Here is a 24451-nt window from a genome sequence, read left to right on the forward strand (position 1 = left end):
TGCAAGCATTGGACCCTGTGGCTTGCGGTCCATCTGACATTGGCAGGTAAGCACCACTCACCCCACCAATATCCAGAAGAAATATCTTCTCCAACCCCAAAGATGAGCAGGAATAGGACCATGGCCATGATCATGCCCAATAGAAGGCAATGGGGCCGTGTGTTAGCCATGAGCTAGAGGATTTGTACTGTTGATGGACAAAACAGAGCTTGTGTGAACAAGGCTTTAGTGTTGCATTTTAGGTGGTAATAAAATTCTTGTAGTCACTGACTATATAATTTTATAATGCACTATGCTAAAAGAACACTACATTAAAAAAATTTACTTTCAATCACTACAACTAGTACTGACAACTATTTGACATATCCTGTGACAGCTCACTGTAATGCAGCAGGATGTATCACATTCACACTTTTTTTCAGAGCTACCTTTGGAGCATTGTATGGTATGTAACTTCTATGAAATATACCAGCTCATTTTCCATATATATTTTGGTTTTCAGGGCCTCTGAAGGCAGAACAGTGGAAGTTCCTTACAGAGGAGATGTGGAGAACACTGTTCGGGACATCTTAGGAGGACTCAGATCCACTTGCACATATGTTGGAGCTGCTAAACTGAAAGAGCTAAGCAGAAGGACAACATTTATACGTGTGACTCAGCAATTTAACCAGGTGTTTTCTTAATGTAAAGGCAGTTTCCATGCTAATCTCATTAGAGCTGCCTAGTTTTATATTCCGCAAAACTTTTCCTTAGCAAAGGATAAACATTTCTCAATATATAACAAACACTACGTAAATGTCAAAGGCAAGCTCCAACCTGTGGCTTTCCAACAACTGCAAACCTTTAGAATTGAGCATGAAAGTTGTAGTTGGTTGAAGATCACAGCAGAAGATCATGTATTAAGGTCCCATGCATACAACCGTTTGGGGGCCTTTATTCCAGCCACACAATTTGCAGCCAGAACATGCCCCCCCCCCCATAGCGGTCAATGTCAGTCATTGTGCGGTGACCAAGCCAAGCTGGGACGCTTGACTTTCTATGTAGGGGTGTGGAGTACTCAATCACCCTCCCTTCTTCCGCCTGCTTTGTGCTACACCCGTGATCCGGCCCTGGTGAGCACACAAACTTGTGCATGAGGCCTTAATATTGCCATACCTTCAGACTATTCGTAGACGCTACAGACTGCACTTCCTATTTAGCATCTTTTATTTATTATACATGTATTTAGAGTCTTTTAAGCCATCGAGTTGATTCGTGATTGTAATGACACATGATTTCTATCATGTTCCAAATTAGATTACTTCTCTCAGTAGATGGCCATTTCTAGTCATCATGGGGCCTTAAAGGGGATTCCCACCCTTAAAATCAGGCATATGCCAAATGTTATTATCACAGGAGTCCATGTTCTCTGAGACTCTAGTGCTGTATATCTGTAATACAATCCTCGTGTGACTGAACAATCGATTTGTGACATGTTAGAGGTTAAGATTATTGAGTTATTGTTTTTAAAATCAGACAGTGTGTGGCTTTCAATTAAATCATATATCATCAATTGTATAATAAACAGTTATATTTATTTTAGAAGAGGTGACAATGGCATCAAGTAAAGATCTTTTATTTTGCCCCATACAAATGTGTCTTCTGCTGGAGCTTTTAGGACATTTAGGGTAGTTGTATATGGTCAGGATTAAGTCACAATTTTGCATCTGTATTTTGGCTTACAAATGCTAATGGAAAATACTCATCAAATCCTGATGTTGTGTAGCTACCAATGGGCTAACTGCACACAGTCTGAATTGTCATGCAGAAAATCCAGATTTTAATCTGCACTAATTTAATGCATATATGTGTTTTATTTGACTGCTTCATACAAATTTGCATGCAGATTTTCCATTCATCAATTTTTTCACTAGTCATTTTTCAAAATTTCCTGAAAAATAAATCCACTTGAAATCCAGTTCAACACAAAGCATTTTGTGCAGTCAGCCTTATTGTCCCAAAAGGTAACCTGTGAAAATATATAAAAGGAGTTGTCTCCAAGACAATCGATGGAGTATTCAGTACAGGCTGCTATATAAATTAGCTAAGTCTCAATTTATCTTTCCATTTCTTTTAAATCAGACTTTCTCTGGTTATACTAAACAGAGAAAAACAGTGTATATAAAATTTACATAAAAAAACATTTAAAAACTGGTAAAACTACTTATATGCATACAAGAATGCTTTGGCTTTGGGGAATGAGTTGTTTAGAGTTAAATCGCTGCCAATCTATGTTCTCGCTTTGTACCATTGCCTGTGTGACAGTATAACATTCACTCATGTATGCAGCAAATCCTAAACTGTACATATTTATATTGTTGGAAAGCATGAGCAATACTGTGACTTTAAAGAACATATACCACCAGGGAAAGACAGTATGCGAATGAGCCTGAGGGGCTCCTGGCTACAGACTCCATTAACACCTATGGAGCCTGGAGCTCCTCAGGCTCATTTGCATACAGTCTTTCATCCTGGTCGTAGATGCTCTTTAACATCATTGTGATATGCATTTTTCTTATAATCTTGTTTGCAAACTCAGTCTCTGCTGCTACAATTTAGCATATTATAGGATGGCACAGACCAAACACATATCCTCATTTCACAACCTAAGTCTTGGTCACCTGATCTGCAATAAAGTGCCACTTGATAGGCGCTATATAGCATCCTAACTGTAGGAGAAGAAGCAGTCTATGACAGCTAAGGGTAGGATGCAATGTAAGAATATTTAGTTTAGATGTGCCTTTGCACAAAACATGTTTTGTTAAACAGTTGCACTTTGGAAGACCCTACAGTAGTCTTGTAACCTAAGCCATAAATTAGATTCATGCAGAAATGAACAAAAATAAAGACAATGGATAGTCTCCAGTGTATATTCTCTCTTCAGTGCCTTCCACTATTATGTCTTGAACACTCACTATAATTTGTGATATGATATTTCTATATAACCCGTGCTCAGATATAGAGCTAATTGTCCTAAGCAAAGAACAAGAAGCAAAGAGCGGTAAATGTACTATATGGGGGAGATTTATCGGGACTTATATGCACGGAATTACGATTATTCTCTCTTTACGCCAACTTCATGCCAATGCTGGCTCATTGTGTGCTGGCTTATGATGTAAGCTCCGCCCGTTTGCTGACATTTGCCGTATAAGATCTAATAAATGTCACCCACAAAGTGTGGATTTTCAAAGAGGCACAACCTTAGGTGCAAATTAACTCTAGTCCCCAAGTGGCACAAGAGTTAAAAAATCCTTCTCATGTAGGGATAGTTTATAACCTACTCTGAAAAACTGTCACAGCACCCAATTATTAAATACATTACAAAATGTATAATTTTTTTCAATAAAACCTGAACACCTCATGTGCAAAGATGAAAACAGTTTAATCATTGTACTGTAAAAAATTGGGCAAAATACCCCAAATAGTACCAAGCATACTTCAATAAACAACCTGCTTAGAGGCAACCTGTCATCAGAGTCCCTTTTTTGAATTTAGCATGTCCCCAAAGACAAAGTTTTTGGCTCCCTGCCAGCATGTTTCCTGTGTCCCAAGGGGTGTGCTTTGAGCAAGTTGCAGGTTCCCTTGTCCTCTGGAGAACACTTGTCACACTCCTATTCCTGCACTCGCTGACCGCAGCAAATGAAACTTGCACTTTTGCAATCAGCACCTTCTTCTTCACAGCACAGAAAGAGTGGAGATGGCCAGGGGATGTTCTTTATGTTCTGTTCTTGCTTTTTGTATCATATTAAAGATAAGGATCTCATCTTTCAGATGAAATCACACTTATGGCTCTGTGATCCACAGAATCGGAAATGCAGTTGGAAATGCAAGCTACAGATAAAGATTCACTTCCCGCCAATTTTTTAACTGCCTTAACATCCAGTTCTGTAGATCATAAAAGCCAGATGTCTGTTTCTAGTTAGTATAGAACAGAAGATAGGGGTTCTGAAATGACACTACCTACTAAACTTGACTCATCTGATGTGAAAATGAGCTGAGAAAAGGCATATTTGCCTGACTTTGGTGTGAAATGTCGTCCATATTCCTATAATAAAATCTGCCCCAAAGAGGGAATTCTAGAAATACATGTCATGCCCTCCCTTAGAGGACTAGTGGTTTAGCGGCATAATACCAGGTGACAGGTTCCCTTTAAAGGAAATCTACATCTGATTCATACCTGATAAAGCAGCATCACTGACTGAATCCACTTTGCCCCCTGATGCAGGCTCTGGCCTTGTAATCCTGTTTTAATCCAAAAGATTAAGTTAATGAACTTTAAGGGGGAAATCACAAGAGCCCCCACTTGGCTCCAGCTGCACAGACAATAACGCTTCCAGTAGCATTTGCAGGTCATTAGCAGATTTTAAAAACACAATTTTCAGGAAAAGCGCAATTACAAGAGCAGATCCTGGATCAGGTTGAAAACAGAGTTCAGTCAGTGATGATGCTTCATAAGGTGTAAATCAGAATCTTGCACAGGCAGTGGAAGAGTATTTTTGAAAATCCCATCCACTCTTACATTGTACATTACCAGAAAACTGATGTTATATGATGTCATAGGTACTGTAATATGCAGTGAATTTGCAGAATTATGAAAATTATTCACACCCCATGGACAGCGGCCCTTTAAGTCTACAACGGGCATAGTCTTTCATATATGATAGAGGTTATTCCTGAGTGTGACTGGAGGCAGAGCGCTTCATCTACTATAATGTGCTTTAGGTAGTTAATGTTCCAGGCAATCCTTGTGCTGCTTGAGTGGCTCCTCGTTATCAATTTGCTAAGTATTTTGCAGGCTGCTTTACCAGATGGCTGGCTAAAGAATCTAGCACTTGTTTCCAGTCTATTACAACCTCCTGACTTTATCTTTGCAGTGCCATTTTAATTACAATGCTGCTGCTTTGTCTCTTATTTTAGACCATGGAATAATCCGGCATGATGTATATTTAATTAAAACGTTCAGAAGCGTTTGTCTTGACTGTCTGAAGCCGCCTGCGGTAGAGGAATGAAGCCTGACTGCATGTGTGGGAGTGCTGTAGGCATGCAGGCTGGAGTACTCCAGAAATAGCATAGCTGAATCAGAAACCTCTCATTTCTTCATTCTAGTAAATACTGGGCTAATGGAGTGAAAGCCTGAATTGTACTTCTCTGGATGCTGACCATTGTGCCTTCAGAACTAAGTGCAATATCGCCATAGTTTTATTCAAAGCTCTCGCTGACCTAAATGGACATTTATTCACCATTGCCCTGCATAATTACATCCCCGCACTAACTACACATTCTCCCTTATTATGTGTATTAAAATTTATGGTTAAGGGGTGTTCAGGATCAGGGGAAATAATTGGACACTGCTGGGAAATAGTATGAAATATTGAAAGTAGTATTACATGTTAGATACCTTGCTGTTTCCGTAGTGCAGCTCTGTTGCCCACTGTCACGTTGACATTAGTCCTGCAGGATAGTTAACATGCCATTGGGGAGCACTAAGGTGGCATTGCTGAAGGGGTAGGGGTCTTTAGGTCAGTAATGATTTTTTACTGTTGTATATTATTTCACACTATTTAAGTTTTTATTGAAACCCATCCCTCCAAGAATTTTAAGGGTACATTCACACTGACGTGTGCTCGCCCAAGAGAAAACACGTCATTGTGCTGGAGTGGAGGAGGGACGAACACATCTCTATCTTTTTTGCGGCGATGGCATAGGACGGTGAGCAGGCGTTGTGTTCACAGTACTGTGCCTGGTACCATAGGCGTGTATGGGCACGTATATCCGGACGTATATACATCCCCACACAGCCCATGTGATAACTATGCAACAATTGCAGAATGTTTTCCACTACTATTTGTAGCATATGGATAGGATTTATAAGTTCTATCCTCTATGCTGCTAATGTAAGGTTCTGAAGGTTATGTGGTGGCAATTCTGCTGTGGAAAACATATCATGGCTATGGTCAGTGTGACCCCAACTATAAAGGGAGCCTGTCAGCAGGGATTTACATATCCGAGTTATGTCATGCTGCAGGTCCCATTATACACAGCACAAACTTGTACTTCAAGGACCAAGTCATGTGAGCATCTGAAATTGCAACCCTAGTCATGAAGTCACTGTTGCAAAACACAACCACATGAATCGGGCTCAAGAAGTTGAATACCTTTCCTAAATGTGATTTCTGTGAAAATGAACCAGCAGATATCTTAGCCTAATACATCTTTGTGTTGCCTGTACTGGGAGTTGCAGCAGCCGCCATTAACCTGTAATGTTAAATACCGCTGTAAAGTTCCCTTTCAAGGCTTTTTGCATGGCTTAGTATTGGTTATACTGTCCAATTTCAGATCAGAGTTCTACCTTTTACATTTACACACAGGCAGCATTTTTACAGTGCTCTCCTGTGTACTCAATGTTACATCACCTTAAGAAATTAATTGATAAAGGATCGTATAAATCTTTATTCAGCTTACATACTGCAATGGAAATCTCATTGATTTTAACTCCACACCTAGAAAGGGCCTTACATGTTGTGTATATAGTGGTACAAATAACAGTGTTCACCACCTGAAGCTTATTATATACAACATATGTGTGGCAAATATTTCATGTCACCAAGAAGAACTGTGACAACTGAAGATTCCTACTATTCTAGTAAATATGAAATCATTTTTTTATATGCATGGCCTGCTTAAAAAGTATATATGACTGTCTGTCTTTTATTTTTGGAACAACAATTGTATAATGTTATTTTAGTTTGTATTCATTTTTCAGGAGGAATTACTTAAATGAAATCTACCATCAAAGTGATGCATGAATAAACCAGGGACACTTACTCATAACTCCAGGTACTGTGATTGCTCTTGTATTAGTTATATATAACCTTCTTCCTTCTAAAGCCAACTTTTAAAATGATGCTAATTAGCCTGAGGGTCTAATCTAGCCCCACTGTCACCTGGCTTTATTGGCTGCTACACTGTCTCGCCTTCCCCCCTGCTGCCTCAGCATAGCAGAAAGTGCTCACTACACAAGTTCACAAGTAAAGCCAGATCACAGGATAACCCCTCAAGTCCCTTATCATAATCTTAGAAGTTGACTTTAGAAGGGTGGAGGTCATGAATAACAAATAGAAGATTACCACAGTCACAGTGTCTGCATCTAGGAGTAAGTCTTCCTGGTTTGTCATGCTTGATGGTGGATTTCCTGGATTGTAAACCTTCTCTGTGGTAGATGAGAATGAAAACAGAAGTGATTTAGAAAGAAAATATTGCAGGAATAGTTACACATTTATATAAACATACAATCAAATTTTTCACACTTTTTTATTTTGTGGGTGAGATAGAAAAAATGATACAGATGAAGTGCTGACTTTCAAATAACAGATCTGATCTGGGGGATGCTGCGAAGGTCTTTCCCATGGAACATAGAAATAAGGAGTGAGCTAAAATGACAGATAACTAGGAAATGACTAGCAAATGCTGATTGGGATCTGATAGGATCTGAACTGGGAGACTCCACTTTTATCCACATTAAACTGGTGATTTTATGTCATAAAATGGTGCAAATTATTTTCCAACTTTTCTTTCCATTCAGCAATTTTAAAATGTGAAGAATTGATTAAAATAATTTGTTAATGGGGAATTTTCTTAACTTATTTTCTATCCACTGGATACTATACACAATATACACTATACCTTATACTAAAGTGGTGGGTGTATGACTTCAAGGATCTTCTGCGATCTAGTCCAGACTCCAGTATGGCACAGTAGTTCTAGTGTGAATGGATTATTTCTATAGGACTCATGAAGAACTGAAAAGAAAAGAGTGGCACATGCACAACCGGTTCCTCCTGTCTATGAAAGGACTGGGACCTCTGTTCTTCTGATTTTAAGGAGTTGAACTGATGTAGCGCTTATATCATATTCAGTGGATAGAGGATAACTGGCTTCAAAGTTAAAACATTTTGGAAACTGCTGTAGAAATCTATACATATGATTTTCGGATATGTTGAAGAGCACCAGATTTATTAAGAGTATTTCTTCCCTAAAGTATATATATATTTGGCTCTTTATGGTATGGATATTAATTGATACCGCTATGTTGCTAAAAACCATATTACATAGAGCCGAGGCTGTATATGCCATTTTATAAAGCTTTCTGTGAGTATCAAGTAAAGTAGATCTTTCAGAGATAAAATATTGATCCCCTATTATGTTGTGACTATTACTTTAGTATGTCATTGCACAACCCTCTTTTGTCTTTTAGAGATAAAATTTTGGCCATATTGTATTATAAAGGCAGAGGCATATGAACTGCACCACTAAGCCTCTTGCTAGGATATGTGCTAGCTGTTATTTTTAATGGCTTGCACACAACCCCCTGTTGTTTTCATTAACTTATAAATGGCCGCATGTAAGAGATGACTGCACCAGAGGTAAAACTCAGAGCTGGTCCTATTCCTTTCTGAGTTTGCGGCCCAGGAATTCTCTCCTCCTGTCATCAACGTGAGGGACCTTGTTTGCGGCCCATGAATGGAAAGCGGCTTATTGTCACATGTGGCATATTACTTTTGAGTTCTTGTTATTACCTCAGCAGGACCCTGTACCTACCTGATCAATAAATGTACTGGTGACTGATCATATAAAATAAACAGCAGTGTGAAATCACAAATTTCATGTGTGTTTTCTTTGTAGCACGCTAAAAAAGACACAGACACAGAATTGCAATTGGCACTGTTATTTTATTAGTACGAGTATACTGAAACAATAAACTTGTACTGGTATACAGACAATTTATTTAAAACAATTTTGTTCAAATTTTGAATCAAACATTGTTTTATTATAATGAAATAATTTCTACCTAGAAAACCTGCAAGCACCATCAAAGAAAGGGACCATAAAATTCAATAAACAGACTTGAGTGTATCCTACAAATAGACACACCACGATTAGAAAATAGAATATGAATTCTTCCATTTTTAATATTTGTTTTTATAAAAGCTAGTGCAAGTACAATATTTTACACTGGAATTACAGAGAGTATGCACGCATATGGAAAAAAAAAATTCTGTCACAATAAAAGCTCCAAACTATGTCTGTATGCACTGAAATTTTTACTCTGCTCAATAAGGTGCAAAACATTATCTCCTCCATCTTTCCACTTGATACTGGCTGGCTCAGCCTAGATAGATCTTCAGACAAAGCTGCAAGTTCCTTTAAATTTGGCGTATCTTGGAAGTGTGTCATACAGCAGAATGAGGGCAGTTCATTGCTTCGCACTGGCTAGTACAAAATAATGACTGACATACTTTTACTATATACCTGAGGTTAGGGATTTGTTTGTGTTATCAAAAGAAGTGTGTATTATCATATCGAGACAATAACAAAATTAAAGGTTAAACCTTGACAAAGAGGTTCTGTCCAAATATCATTCAGTGTATTTAACTACTCTTGCAGGGCTCACAGGACAAAGTCTTTATGCATCTTTTTATGTAACACAAGGTCCTGGCAGCATTCATCAGAAATTTGTGAGATACAGTATGTCTACATATCTACCCCTTCCTTGCCCTGTATGAGAAATTAATGGATTTTCATAAAAGGGATTTTTCTATCTTTGGATGTAAACTATAGAAGAATTAGAGGTATACAAGCTGAAAATGACATATATTAGGTTGTGTACTAGAAATATACTCATTAGGGGTTATTTATCATTAGGCAGGCTTCTTGGAACAGTTCTATGTCTGTCTTTGGAGCTCTGCCCTACGGCCATCAGAATCATTAAAGTGTCATTTGTCCTTTAATAAATGTTCTTGTGCTCTACTTGCTGTCTGGGATTTTTTTTCCTAAAAAGTTGCAAAATCCACAAAATGTCTCAGCACATATGCCAACAGGGGACTGGATTGACTATGCAACTTTTTTTTAAAGTCGCAAGTCATGAATCTGGCTTTGCAGGGCGTTCTGCTAGAATAGTGAAGCGTCAGAATCAGCACTGTGTGACTTTTTAGCAATAAATAGTCACAAAAAACTCAATGCGACATTTGGAGACTTTTTTACAGAACGAAACAATAATAAATAACCCGTTTGACTTTATTACACAAGCAACATTCTTTTTATAACTAAATTAAGTTTCTTGCTTCACCAATTGCATCACTCTCTTACTTTTTAAATAGTGATTTCTTTTATAAGCTATTGAACTGTATCCATCTTAAGTATGCCATGAATTTAGGAGGAGCTGGAATCATGAGTGTAATGGTAATTGCAAAATGTACATCCACTCCAATCAGAATTTTTTAATATTCCCCAGAATAACGCCTACTGCTACTTGACATATTAAACAATTTATTGCATGTTGTATCACAATGTGCCCCATACACTTCCACCTGTTTAAATTACACATCTGCCAAAAGTGTGCACTCACTTTTACTAAGTATATCTCATCACTAAGTTAAACTTTTGGAATTAATTTACAGTTTTGTTTTCTTAATAAATCTCTGTATGATGTATTCTTCTAAAATTATTGTATATGTTTTTCAGTGCCAGAAAGTTCTAGGCTTGCTAGCACTGTGAGCATTACCTGTAAAACACTTCTACATTGTGACAGACACACAACCAAGATAAGATCATTGCAGCTTTGACAGCCAAAATATAAACATTCACAAAAATAACATGGGTGAAGTCTCCAATTAGTTTCAATGGAAGACTTGGGTCTTTTCACGCAATGACAAGAAAACAATACAATTCAGAGATTATATCACAATAACTACTTCTTGTGGCAAGGTCACAAAGAACAAGTATTCTTAATTGTAACTAAAACATCAGAAGCCTTCATTCTCGCTTTTTGAATAGTAGGAGAACCTTCTCATACAATATGTAAAATAAAAAGTGCTAGAAACCCCCAAAAAATGATTGAATCTGAATTTTATGTAAACATCTTTGACAAATATAAATGGGAGGAAAAATTAACTTGTGGATCCAGTAATAGTTTTTGCTGTTTTTCATGCTAGGTCAATTTTCAAGGTAATTTTTTTTATAAGTGCTGCAGTGAGCTATTTTTTGAAGAAATAAAAAGTTATTTTACGACACTATTTATATTTGTATACTGTCATATTACCAAATCCAACTTGCTTGACATTTTTGAGGTTTCAGAAGATCAAGGTTGCAGAATTAAGAAACTTGAGACAGATTCACATGCACAGTTTTTAAGGCAGTTTTTTTTCTTACCTAAGCCAGGAGTGGATCATAAGTATAGAAATAGAGTTTAAACTGTGGATTTGGCTAAAAACTACATTGAAAATTGCACTGAAACTCCATATGTGAATCTATAGTAAAGATACATATGGTAAATTATTAATAGAATGAAGTATAAAATCATCAGACAAGGTATCTGCTAAAATAAAAGACCTACATGAGCAGATAAAAAAAAGTTTATCTGTGGTTCCGTCAATGCAGGTTTTGCTGCTTCTGATCTGTATACAACATACTTTTTCCTTACCTTGCAAATCTATAAATATAACTTAACAGTTTACAAGAAATGTATTCTGATATTTGGATTCATTCAGACAACTATATGTCAATTCAGGGTCGGCTCCAGGTTTCAGAAAACCCCTGGGCGACAAAGCCTCAGTGGGCCCCTTTGCAATGAACTCACATGACGGCATTAAAAATTCTGAAACTAAAACAGTCTCCTGTTCCCCAAAATATTCCATAGTTTATCATTCCAAACCGCCCCACATGGTTGTTTTTTTTTACAGCCCCCTCATGGTTATTTTATATAAAGCCCCCCTCCTACCCTATGGATTAATTAGATACAGCCTCCCTCACCCCCATGGATTCCTTATGTCCCCTCAAGCAGTTCTGGGCCTCGGTACTTGCCCAGGTATGCCCGATGCTGGCACCCTCAATTTAAGTTAACTAAGGGAAACCCCTGTTGATCTAAAATTTATGTGAGTTTTTCACATAACTAAAGGTGCATTTAAGGCTGTAGGTAAAACATGTATCATCTGTGGATATCAACTGATTATCTTAGTTCCCAGCATTGAGAACCTCTTTTGCAATTAGGATCTGAGGTGAAATACCATGTAATACCAAAGCTGCATTTATACCATCTTGGATAAACTGCTTCTTGTCTGAAGAAAACTTTAGAGTTGAATGGGGTTCCTTAAGACAGTGGTGATTAACCAAAAAGCTCACCTACTGTGCTATTCATTTTTACTATTGCTACACCAACATAGAGAGCGTCATTCTGAGCAGGACAACAAGAAGGGAGCATATGTATTAAAATATACAATCTCATGTGTCCTGTTTTTGATAAATACCGCCAATGTTGTATGCCTAGTATATAATTACGTAGTGAGGAGGGAACAACTTATCTGGAGTGGTCCAGTTACATCTTTATTTAGGCCTCAAACCTAAACTGATATGGTTTGGAAAATACTGTAACTGACAAATTTCGTACACTTTATTAACCAATCAATATTTGTATAGTGATAGTATATAAATGCAAATGCATACTACAATGGTAATTCACTAGTGTGACAATGTATAACACCATCCACTTCTAGTAAACCTATAGCTATGCTATTTAACCATGTATTTATTTTTTTTAATTAGTTCCATAAGTTTCCAGTTTTGGTTGACTTCTTCATGTTAACAACAGAGGAATTCAAGCTCTAAAATTCTTTAGGTCCAACAATCCTCATTAAGTATAGTTGTCCTTGACAAGCCATCAAAAAGTAGAAATTGTCTCTGGCAGAAGCCATGTACACCTGATCATCTAAACTCAACAGATTTCTATATACAATAAGAAAAAATAGCAAAGTTTTACCTTTCTACTTTTGTATACAAATGTGAATATCCGCGTGTGTGCGCATGCGTATAAACACATGTTTATACACTGACGGACACACACAAACACACACTCACACACATACACGCATATATATATATATATATTTATTTACTTTACAAAGTATGAAACCCATCATTGTTTCATTAGAATCCATGTCTTTTCAAACACTGAATTACTCATTCCAACATTCAATTTTTGTGCAATTTCATTTTAAGCTTGTCATGTACTCCTAAATATGAGTGCTTCTGAAAAAAAGGTATATGCTTCTCAGATTAGGTTTACATAAAAAAAACCTATATATTCCCACAACATACAGTATAGTGCTACGAGAAAAGGTTCTATCAGTAAGGTAACACATCTGAAGCGAGGTCATCTGCGTAAAAATTAAAAAAGAAAAAGTTCACTCCGGAGTAGAGGTGTGCAAGGTGTTTGGATTTGTTTGTCATTTGGTTTAACACTACACTGCAAAATACAGTAACACCTAAGGACATGACACAAATGTGCAACCATATCACTGTACCACCATTTTATTGAAAATAAATGTTTGTAGTCCTTTTTTGATAAGGAAGCCAAAAATAAAGACCATGTGAATGAAAATGTTTTACATTTTCAATTTTTTAAAATTATCTTACCACAGGTAAAATGCCTCTGGGGCACAATCTGGAGTGTTATCTTATCACTAGATACACAAGATAAGGGAAAGTGCATTTGCTTGTCTTGATATTTTTAGCCACCTTGAAATTATAGATTTGAAATTTCCATTTTTGATTTTACAATATTTCTCAATTTGGTTTCTCAACACTTGTAGGGCAGTACATTATACATGGTTACATTTTCACCCGCTACAATATATATTGCCTTTTTCATATACTACTTTTGTGTTGTCCCAGGTTAAAGATAAAAACAGAACAAACATTTATATATTGAACATCCCTACTCCAGAGTAGTGAAAGTGCTGCTCCTGGTCACATGTGTACCAAACATACACCAGCCCCATCCCTGAGTAAGAGGTGTGAAAGTTGTCTAAAAGTTAGCTGATAGGAAATAGTAATGATGTCACTTCCTGTGAAATGGTGATGTTACAGACAGACATGGTCAAAGTAAATGTCTCCAGGTGGGTGTAAATGGGAAATACAGACAGAGGAGGTTGGGGATCACATATACAATGAACACTTAATCCAATGAATTAAAAACACATAAGGCAAAAAATAAAAAATATATTTTCAATAAGTCACATCTAAACTAATGTGACCCACAGAAAAATGCTAGTTACCAGTTAAAATCTGCAAGCAACAGTCATTATTTATATAGAAATTCCTATCGAGGTTCTTTTTCTTTATTGACTCCCTGACTAATTTATTGGTGAATGTGTGATTGATTGTAAACTTAATGTCTGGCACTAAAACGACAGTTAAAACTTTGAAAAAAATGACTGCTGTCAAATGCTATTGCAAGGAGGACAATGGGAAACAGTGAAAGCCTAGTTTGCTATAAGCTAAATGTTATTTGAATAGATGCTAAGTATGCCTACTATTGTTACACCTCTTAATCCACCCATCTTAAGATACAAAGACAAGAATATGAGTACCATGAAGTTCTACGCAAAGATCCAGACTATGCCATAACAAAATAAAAAACTAAACAATGTAAAATAGCCATTATGGTTTCACAATCACTAGTTGCATCTGTATTAATAAGCAAGTGCGTTAAGAATGAATATAATCATAAGGTACTAATATCTAAGGAGATACATTGAAAGGATTGCTTGTCCCAAAGTTCTGATTCCACAACTGACAAAGAAACACGTCAACATCGTAGCATGCAAAGTGAAAGCAGCAGTCCATCGTCATCCTTCCTTCCATCAACCCAATAAGTGGCCAGCACATAACAATTTGGTTGCAAATATGTGAAAAATACTAGTTAAGCACTGAAACCCCAAAACAATACAGAATGCAAGAAGCTGAGGCTCCCATAAGGGACACTGGAAAGAGTATCAACAGCGATGCAACAACTACAAGTATGTTTATAATGTCATTGTTTAACGGAATTATCATTGAACTCACATACAATAAAAGAAGTATTTCCCTTCATTGGTAACAATTCAATGGACTGCTGCTTTAAATGTTGCTTGTATAGTTTATAGCATTCTTACAAAAATATCTATTACTAATTGATGAAGCACCATAATGGTTGGCGCCAATGTTCCATTTGGGTTTGCTGAATGTAAGGGGTACAAAAATAACACTTCACCTGTATGTGTACTTTGAAATGTAAAAAATATATATGATGTCTATATACACATAGATCTATATCTTTTTTTTAATCTCTATTTTTTTTCTCACTATACATACAGCTATATATACCTGACCCTGGAATTACATTTAGTAACGAATGGCAGAGCCATGAGTTAAGATATTAGAAATCTATAACAAGTGAAAAAACAAGTACGTGATTTACTCATATTACATTCATTTTTTCACGTGGCCATATATGTGAACGATGTTTACAAAAAACAGTGATGTCATGGAGCTTCCTGGACAATCTATAGACAAGACTGGTGCCCATGTATATTGGGAGTATACTGGGAGCCACTGACACGGGTTCCTATGTTACAAACACAGAGCCTAAGCTAGGATTCTAAACCATGATCATATAAATTTCTATTCCAGGATACAAAATTCTGAATTCATAATAGAAATGTGATGCCATCATGTATAGAGACCCTATATTGCATCTGAGGATGAGATAATAGAGACGTTGCATAGCAACCAAGTTATTTTAGCCTTGTCTCCATGCAGCTGCTATCATTTTTCTCCCTACTGCTGACAACTCTGCACATTAAGGTGAGGTACACTCTGATTTCTATCGAGTGCATGCATGTGTACGTGAGTACGTATGTGTATATATCACTATATATTCACATGCCTATCCATACACAGATGAACATGCAGTGGTGCTACAGTGAGACATATATACTGTGACACCTGTGCACTAGATCTATTTGAAATGACCCTGAATGACGTTTCATTAAAAAAATAAATCTGTTATTTGTCTCAGCACTGTGTATTTTATGAGGGTATACTGTAGGTTAGTTAACAGTCACAGGCATAGATTACAACAAGCAGGTTCTGCCTCAATCTCTCACATAGGAAGTTTGCAAAAATCCTCCCACAGTGCTATATTGTTTGCATCTCTTAGTTGAGGTCATCTGTTTACTCCTTTATCAGGAGTGGTCATGGGTGGGGGGTTTAAAGGAGTTTTCTAGGACTAAAATAAAAATGAACTATCCTTAGGATTGGTGGTGTATAAATTTCAATCAAACAGTGGCACCTCTTCAAACACAGTACATTGTATAGACAGCACATTCCCTAAAATGGGAAAATCTTGCAACCAATCAATGTGGCATCATAGGCCTAGGAAGTGGAATTGGGACTCACAATTTTTAGGGTTTTTTTTGCATCTGATCATTAGAGGTGCAGGGAATCCACATTTTGGTGGAAGATAAATGCTCCTTTAATTTATTACATTGGAATAACCTGATGAAGGCTCAGGTTCTGAGCCCTAATGTGTAGCGCCTAAATACAACAGTATTGATTTCAAGATACAGCGCCTATGGCAAGGTCATTTGTTCCATATCCCTGCCATCTGCTATTGAAAGTAACCCACAACGTCTGCTTTCCAAAACCTCAATACACGTTGTGAAAATGGTCATTTGGCTTTGGTGCTGTCACAATGGAACAAATGACTAGCACTTTACCGGACTTGATTTTGCATCACAGACATGATAGAATATGACTGGGACACTTTCGAATCACTGGGAGGACCCTGACTGATCCAGTGAATGAGTTGGTAAAAGCACTATATTCATTCTCTACATAATATTCCCCACTGCCTAATATAAAGAACATTATACTGTTACCATAAACCATAACATTACAAGATTAAATACGTACAAGGGTTATGAGTGGCATTTATTATTTTTGGCGCAGGGTGGGGTTCGAACCGTGATATATTTTTCAGTGGGATGTAAGTTTGTGGCGCAAGGGATCAATGAATTAGGGCACGGACTAGTAGTTTTAGAACTCCCAAGACCAGCTTTTAACTGCTCTCTTTTTGCGCCACCTATTGCGCCAAAAAATGTGTTGGAAAAATAGAAGCGCCAGAAAACTGGATTCACAAAAAAATAGAACAAGTCGACACTTCATAAATTCAGGTGCAAGAGGCTCAGAGAGAAAAAAAAACACAGCCAGTTTTCTGTTATGAAAGGCCATAATAAATCACCCCCTATATGTACTGTCTTACCATAGTTCTAGTCTGAATAGCATTATAGCGAGCATGTTGCTCGCCGTATCATAAGGGACTCTCCCAAAAATGACTACAATAACATGGCATTACGTTCAGGTTCTCCAGTAGGTTCTGTAAAACATCTATATTGTGTTGCCTTTGCACATGTTATAGTGGTAATTGTAATGTTATGCACACTCTCATCCCTCATACTAGGTTACACAGAAGAAAAAAGAGCCCTGAGGATAATAAGTACATTATCAGTCTGTCCATGATCAGAGAGGACAGACGTACAGCGTGAGAGAAGAGGTGGGAAGAGATGCTTTGTGGAAATGGGTTCAGGTAGATGAAGCACTCAACAAGAAAATTGGGTATTAGATTTTTTGAGGATCAGTTGCCTATGAATGTAAATGATTGTAAGTGAAAAAGAAGAGAAGTTGAGATATATAGGGTTACAGTTTGGTATATTGGTTCAATGCTACAGGATATGCCTGTCTATATATTCATCACTTGTCCTTTATTGCTTGCTGGATTGGCTGAAGTATTAGTAATTAGGGCCAGTTCCCATCTATGTTTTTCCTTCAATTTTGCTGTTTCCGATTATAGACATATGGATAACAGATCTGATTTTTATCATCATTTTCAATAGACTTACAATGGTACCCATAAGGCCTTCAGTTATTTAAGTTGATAGTTCTATCAGTTTGTTTCATGAGTTAATCTATCAGTTTTTTTTATACTGAGTGTGCTCTGATTTTACATTTCCAAGTTGCAATATGACCTCTAGTAGCCAAAGAAGAGAAATAAAAAAACTGTTGGCTATAAAATAATAAAAAATGGAAATTAGCTGATACTAAGGAAAAGAAAGGTATCATATTTCTTTTAATGAATCCATTAAAGATATGTCTATGGCTAAATTCACACTACTGTTCCTTCCTTCCCTCCGTTAAAAAAGTGAAGAATGGAGGTTTAACAGAGGTTGAACGTACCAGTTAAAAATCCCATTGACAACAATGTAAATTTGGCATGGATCCTTTATTTTTACCCGTCTTTTTTTCTGTCCAAAATACGCATGTATAACGGATCCCTGCCTAAACAGAACATAGCGGATGACATAAAATTTACCTTTCTGTCAATTTTTAAGTGATATGTTAGAACTCTGTTAAACTTTTATTCTTTACTTTTTCAATGGAGGGGAGGAATTGAAATACGGAAAGGTAGTGTGAAATGAGCCTTAAAAAAACCTGTTACTTTGCTATTAATGTATCCATCCTGAAACTGGATAATGGATGCAAAAAGGAAAAAGGGAACTGGCCCTTATTTAGAGCATAATCTTCAGTGTTATTTACTAATTATTGCACAAAATATTTATTTTTTTACTTGAAAAATTCAATTATTATTTTCAATTTTATTTTTGTAAATGAAATGAATGTATATATGTTAAGATATAAATGCATACATATGTAGCATTACAGTATAGGAAAAGTTTTCTGCTACTTGGTGGAATATATTTGGAGATTGCTTAAATATCGGTTCTCAATAACACCTGTCACCAGGCAATAGGTTGCCTCATAACAGTTTGTATTACATTTATAGACTATAGTAAATGTCTTTCAATATAGTCTTTAGTCTGCTCAATGACATACAAGTATGTTTAGGTGAACTGCAATTTACAATTCTATACACCCCCCCCCCCCCCAATCCCATCATATTAGCTTTGCTGTATTTTAAGTTGCTTATGAACAATATCCTCATATATTCTATAAAGTAGTTCTAAACTATGCATTATTTTTTCCTGTTCTTTATTATGTGGATTTATGCCTGTTCTTATGCAGTGAAATGTCTGGACATTTCTCCATCTTTTGTGAAAGGACCTATTCTATTCCCTCTGTAGCCTATCCCTGCCGCACTAATATATGATGAGAGAGCTGTACCTGAGAGCTTTCCGGTTATTAGAATAGGTGCTGTGTCATTAAACAGAGTTAAACAGAGCATTGAAATTCTGTTAAATGGAGGCACTACAGACAATTTGTGGTCTTGATGATGGGGAAAACCCAAACAGAATATGTCCACTCATAAAACAATTGGTAATTCGACAAGAAATACAATTCTATGGGATAAGCTTGAACATGCTGCAGAAACTTCAAATCTCTGCCATTGCAAGAAAGTATATATACATACATATATATATATATACCCATTTTTTTTAAGAGATCTTGTCTCTTGAAGCTACATTTAAACTAAAAGATGACACTGGAGTCATGTAAAGAAAAATATCAATTAACTAAGCAATTTAACTAACTTTGGAAATAAGGGCCATAAAAGCCAGTATGTGCAAGACTCAAGTAAAAAATATCACAATATACACAACATCTAGTACATCTAATTTTGAAGGATAAATATGATACTGAGAAAAGAAATGCAACAGTGATTCCGTAATCAGGGAAAAGGTTGTCAAACCTTTATCGGAAATTCTCAACTAAAGCAATAAAGGGAAAACACAAGCTCAATCTTCATCCACAAGAGCAAGTTACCGTACAAAATAAAGGGTTAACAGCTGAAAATAAAAAGGCAGGTTGAAAAATGTGGATAAAATTATTTATGCGGTACCCATTATTCTTTTCGGACTAAGTGGGAAACACAAATTGACATTTTTTTCTCTGTGCAATATATGGTTTATGCCAAACTTTTATGTTAACATAACAATGGGCAAATATGCATTTCTACACATAAACGTCTTGTACTAGTGACTATAGGTGCTTGGTGTAGAGGTTATTTAGAAAGTGAAGACGCCAAACATCCACAGATACACACACTGCTACACAGTCATCCATCCACATATACTCACAGAGACATCCATCCACGCTACTACTACACCGCAATTTCTCCGAATTCCTTCTCAGACTCAGTGTGACAGAAAGATTTAAACTGAAAGAAACACTACCCTAACACAATAGGCAGGTTAATAGTAAGTAATTGCTACATGTATCCATGTTCTTTCAGCTGTTCATTCCTGTCTCTACAACATTATTACATTTAATTTGCAGGAATTTCATTCAAATGCGAAACTTAAGTTGTGCAAACTGCAAGATTTTTTTGTGGTTTTCTTATTTTTATGTTTAAAGTCCATCTTTTTTTTTTTAAACACTGGACAATTATTTTTACGTTTTCTATCTAGCTTAATATTTCCCTATCAGTTCTCCGTAATCATGTCAGCTCACATATGACTTTAACCCTTTCTTTTCTAAAAGTGCCTTCTGTAAAGTAGTCCTTTAGGACAATAAACGGTCACATCCTAGGTCAATAATTACATTCATCCCTTTGAAACCACATTAAAACTTTCAACGTCTTGCTCTAAGAAGCTCTATATATTTTCATGTAGGTTTCAGTGTTGAAAAAAAATATTTAAAAGAAAAAAAAACATATAGTTTAAAATACACAGATTAAAAGTGAGATACAGTACTTAGCAAACATTAGACCAAGATGCTCGGCAATAAAGTGTGAACAGCATTTTAAGTGCTAATAGACAAACTATAGTTACCCCTCCAGTTCTTGTTCCTTAATGTGTCACACTGAACATTTACAAAAAAAAGTGGCACCAGTTGTAACTAAAGAAGAAAGGTTGAACACAAAAAAGTTGCACCCATTATGCAAGTAATTGATGTTAGTGCTCTATTTAGGCAATGTGCTTAAAGCCTGGGAAGCACATGCCAGGTCTACATGACATTTCTTGCCAAAACCTCACAAATACTTGTCCAAACAGAAATCTGCCAGAGGTAACTCTTATTGACCTCTGTGTCCTGTCATATATGTTTGCCTTTTTACGGAGGCAAGCAATGCTTTGTCAGCAGATCTAACATTGGAAGTTATAACAATAATAAAACATTATAAGGACATAAATGACTGAATTTTTCACAGCACAAAAAATTAGAAACTTTTTAGAGCAAAGAGGACCCCTGACCCTCAAATATTTACTTGTGCAGTTAGGCTTCCTTAGGATGAATTTGTGGTACTGTACACAAAGTGCCATTTGCTACTAGGAGGTGGATTTATGGTTATTATTAAGTATTCGGCCACTGGAAATGATCTTAGTTCACTGCTTTCTTTAGGACTCAAATTGTTAAAAACACTAAAATGAGATATAAAATGGCACTATATTTAAACCTATGAGACCAAATGAAGAAAAAGGTAAACATAGAGAATTCTCCCAACATATGTATATGAAATGGAATCTTAAGCATTGTCAGCAAGACAATGCCATTCAACTGGGATTGTTTGTGCCAATGACCTATAACAGAAACAAAAATCCCAACAAGGGACAGCCCAGATATCTTTTCTTCATTTCCCTTCTATTCCTTCCTGAAAGAATAAGCTTAAGTTGCTTGGACTTTGAAATTGGCACCATGCTACTAAATCACAGAAGCCATGGTTATATAATCCCATCCATCAAGACTGCAGAAAGCTTAGCTCCCCTCCAAATCCTAGGTACTGCAAGAGTGAACACTTGTGGAAAGAACTTATGCACCAACAGTCTCCTGAATCAAACCAGTCGCAACTAAAACAATGTTAAAACATAAACCTAAAATAAGATGATAATGTGTAAATACTGGGTTATTTATTCTACAGTACAGTAATCTGAATAAAAAAGACAAAGGTAAGCCTATTTTCTCTTCTCTAAACATGTTTTACTTGCCTACATTGGATCGACCTTCGATGCAAATCTTAACCTCCTGAGGAATAAAAGAAGGCTTAGGAAGAGTCAATGGTGGTTCATCTTCAGACTTCTCTAATTTTCTTGATTCTGGGGCAGACCACCTCCTCTTCCTTGTCACCATTGGTCTGCCAGGTTCAATTTTGGCTTCAAAGGTCGCGGCGTTTAATCTAGCAGGACACCTTAGTTCTCCATTCTCAGAGGACACCTGTGCACTTCCCTGATTAATCCCGTTCTCCTGCTCTGCATACCTGTGTCTATTTCCTGACAGACTGTCATTCTTTGGGTGCTTCAGCAAGATGCTAGCTGAATCCATGGGTTGCCCCTTCTTTACGGAGCCATTTTTCAGGTTCTTGAGTGTAAGCGATATGCAGACATCTCCTACTGACAACTTGGAGCATGGTAAATCAAACAGCTGGCTTGTTCTCTCTGGACTACATGATGACCAACCTTGGCCAAATACAAAAAAAGGATATTCTATCAAGACTTCTACGCTGACCTGCAGAGATACAATAAAGCATAATATATGTTTACAATTTACAGTTTGTGACAACTATTAGATTTGTTACATTACAATTATACATGAACACATAATTTGTGGTAAACCACTTAATAGACCCGATTTTCAAATCACCCCTCCAAATATCCACTTTGTCCATGTTGATGGGCTGTTAATTCATCAATCCATTCATAAGCTGCATATTTTATGTTTAGTGCCACATCCAAAATTAGGGAAAATAGTTGCTAAGTAGGCACACCAAAGCCCTGGTGCACCTGATAGACTTGAAGTGACATAAAAACCAGTGCTTGGTTTCTGATGACTAGTGTTTTTGGGGCCTCCCGACATACATCAACACCCCTCAGACAGCAGATGTCAAGGTAAACTAGAGTTCAATTCAAATATTTTTTGTTGGGAGAAAAACCATTGCAACTTTCTTCAATAATTACAAATGTATTTTGTATACTAGAAAATAAATATAGCTAAGTGTATAAATAATTTCAATGCTGTTTGTTTAGAGGGAACCTGTCATCAGGCGCCCTTTTTCTAGGTCCTCCATGTCCCCATAGAGAATAGTGTGTACGTTGCCAAAGTGTTTTTATAATAAAACGCCCTTTTTCCAATAAAAAAAAGAGTTAGATGAACGTTTACCTTTCTTTCTGCAGAGCAGTGTCCCATGGGAGTGGCCAGTGAGAGGCAAGTCCCCCCACCCCACTATCCCTCCTATTTGAAATAGACACATGATGGAGCAGTTTTCCCAGGGGGTTGGGGGGGGATGACGACGAGAAAACCACTCCTAACTGACCACTCCCATGGGACACTTCACTGCTCTTTCATGTAACTTTTCTTTTTAGAGGGAAAAGCCATTTTTATTATTAAAACAATTTGACAATGTGCACACTGTTCTCTGAGTTATGAGGAAGAAGGGCTGTAAGCACCTCCTCTGTTTCTAGATGCTGGGGGAAGTGTGTAGCCTCCTTGCCATGTGACTGCACAGGTGCTAAACAGAAAATGATCACAGGTATTTTTCATTAGTTTATACATATAGCTGAAGACACAACATATGTTTATACCATGGGTGGGGGAATTTAAGTGCTTCTCTGTATGTGATATTATCACCCAGATTTAACATTTACATTTTCTTGAATCAGGAAATCATCTTGTGTGGTTTGGGTAGCTAAACATTAACAATATACTCTTAAAATCCCTAGACCGATCACAAGTGTGGCTTCCCTGGTCATCCTCTGAATACATTATTAAACTGTCATGAACACCACCCCAGTGCCTGATCTTATCTCCTCCACCCCTTGTAGAATGAATATAACTTGTGAAGGTATTTAAATGTATACTATTCTCTTTGCTATGTAGATTACAGTTTGTAGTTTACTGTTATACTGTTACGCTGTTTATTATAACAAAAAATAACACACAATATGATGATCCTCTTCAAACTTTAAGGAGAACCTGTCACCAGGAGACCCATTTTTAGCACTCCCCCAGTCCCCACAGAGCATAGTACATACACTGCCAACGTGTTTTTGTATAAAAAATAGGTTTTACAGAAAAAAAGCTATGTTATATTGTACCTTTCATTAGCATCTGCTGTGTGACTAAGCAGTTGCCAATTAGGAGGGGCTGGAAAGGAGCAGTCCCCCCCCCCACCCTTGGGAAACATGTGACCTTTTCAAATATATGAATAACTCCCCTCACTCGGGATTGGCTGTAGAGGAGCAGGGGGCGTCGCTAAGCCCAGTGATGGGTGTTTTCATATATTTGAAAAGGTCACATGGAGAAGCTGTTCCCCAAGGGTGGGGGGGATGCTCATTTCCAGCTCCTCCCAAAAGGCAACTGCCTAGTCACACAGCAGATGCTAATGAAAGGTACAATATAACATATCTTTTTTTCTGTAAAACCAATTTTTAATACAAAAACACTTTGGCAGTGTATGTACTATGCTCTGTGGGGACTGGGGGAGTGATAAAATGGGTCTCCTGGTGACAGGTTCCCTTTAAGGCCTCAAGGAGGAGGAGGTGGGAGGGGTGAGCGCTCATCACGGCTCCTCCCTCCATATGCAGGAGAGCAG

General features: G+C 37.0%; 2 protein-coding genes across 6 annotated transcripts in view; one reads left to right on the top strand and one right to left on the bottom strand.

The window, feature by feature from the left end:
- The window catches only part of GMPR (guanosine monophosphate reductase), a 79839-nt gene extending 70669 nt beyond the window's left edge, over positions 1-9170 (top strand). For both annotated transcript variants that reach the window (XM_072152644.1, XM_072152646.1), the window contains exon 9: positions 503-9170. In XM_072152644.1, coding sequence (XP_072008745.1) covers positions 503-683 — 181 coding nt within the window. In that variant the 3' untranslated portion in view covers positions 684-9170. The remainder of the gene's footprint in view (positions 1-502) is intronic.
- The window catches only part of ATXN1 (ataxin 1), a 212947-nt gene continuing 197244 nt past the window's right edge, over positions 8749-24451 (bottom strand). For all 4 annotated transcript variants that reach the window (XM_072152640.1, XM_072152642.1, XM_072152641.1 and 1 more), the window contains one exon: positions 8749-22368. In XM_072152640.1, the coding sequence (XP_072008741.1) occupies positions 21844-22368 (525 nt within the window). In that variant the 3' untranslated portion in view covers positions 8749-21843. The remainder of the gene's footprint in view (positions 22369-24451) is intronic.

The sequence above is a fragment of the Engystomops pustulosus genome, chromosome 5, assembly GCF_040894005.1.
Source record: "Engystomops pustulosus chromosome 5, aEngPut4.maternal, whole genome shotgun sequence".
Lineage (NCBI taxonomy): Eukaryota > Metazoa > Chordata > Amphibia > Anura > Leptodactylidae > Engystomops > Engystomops pustulosus.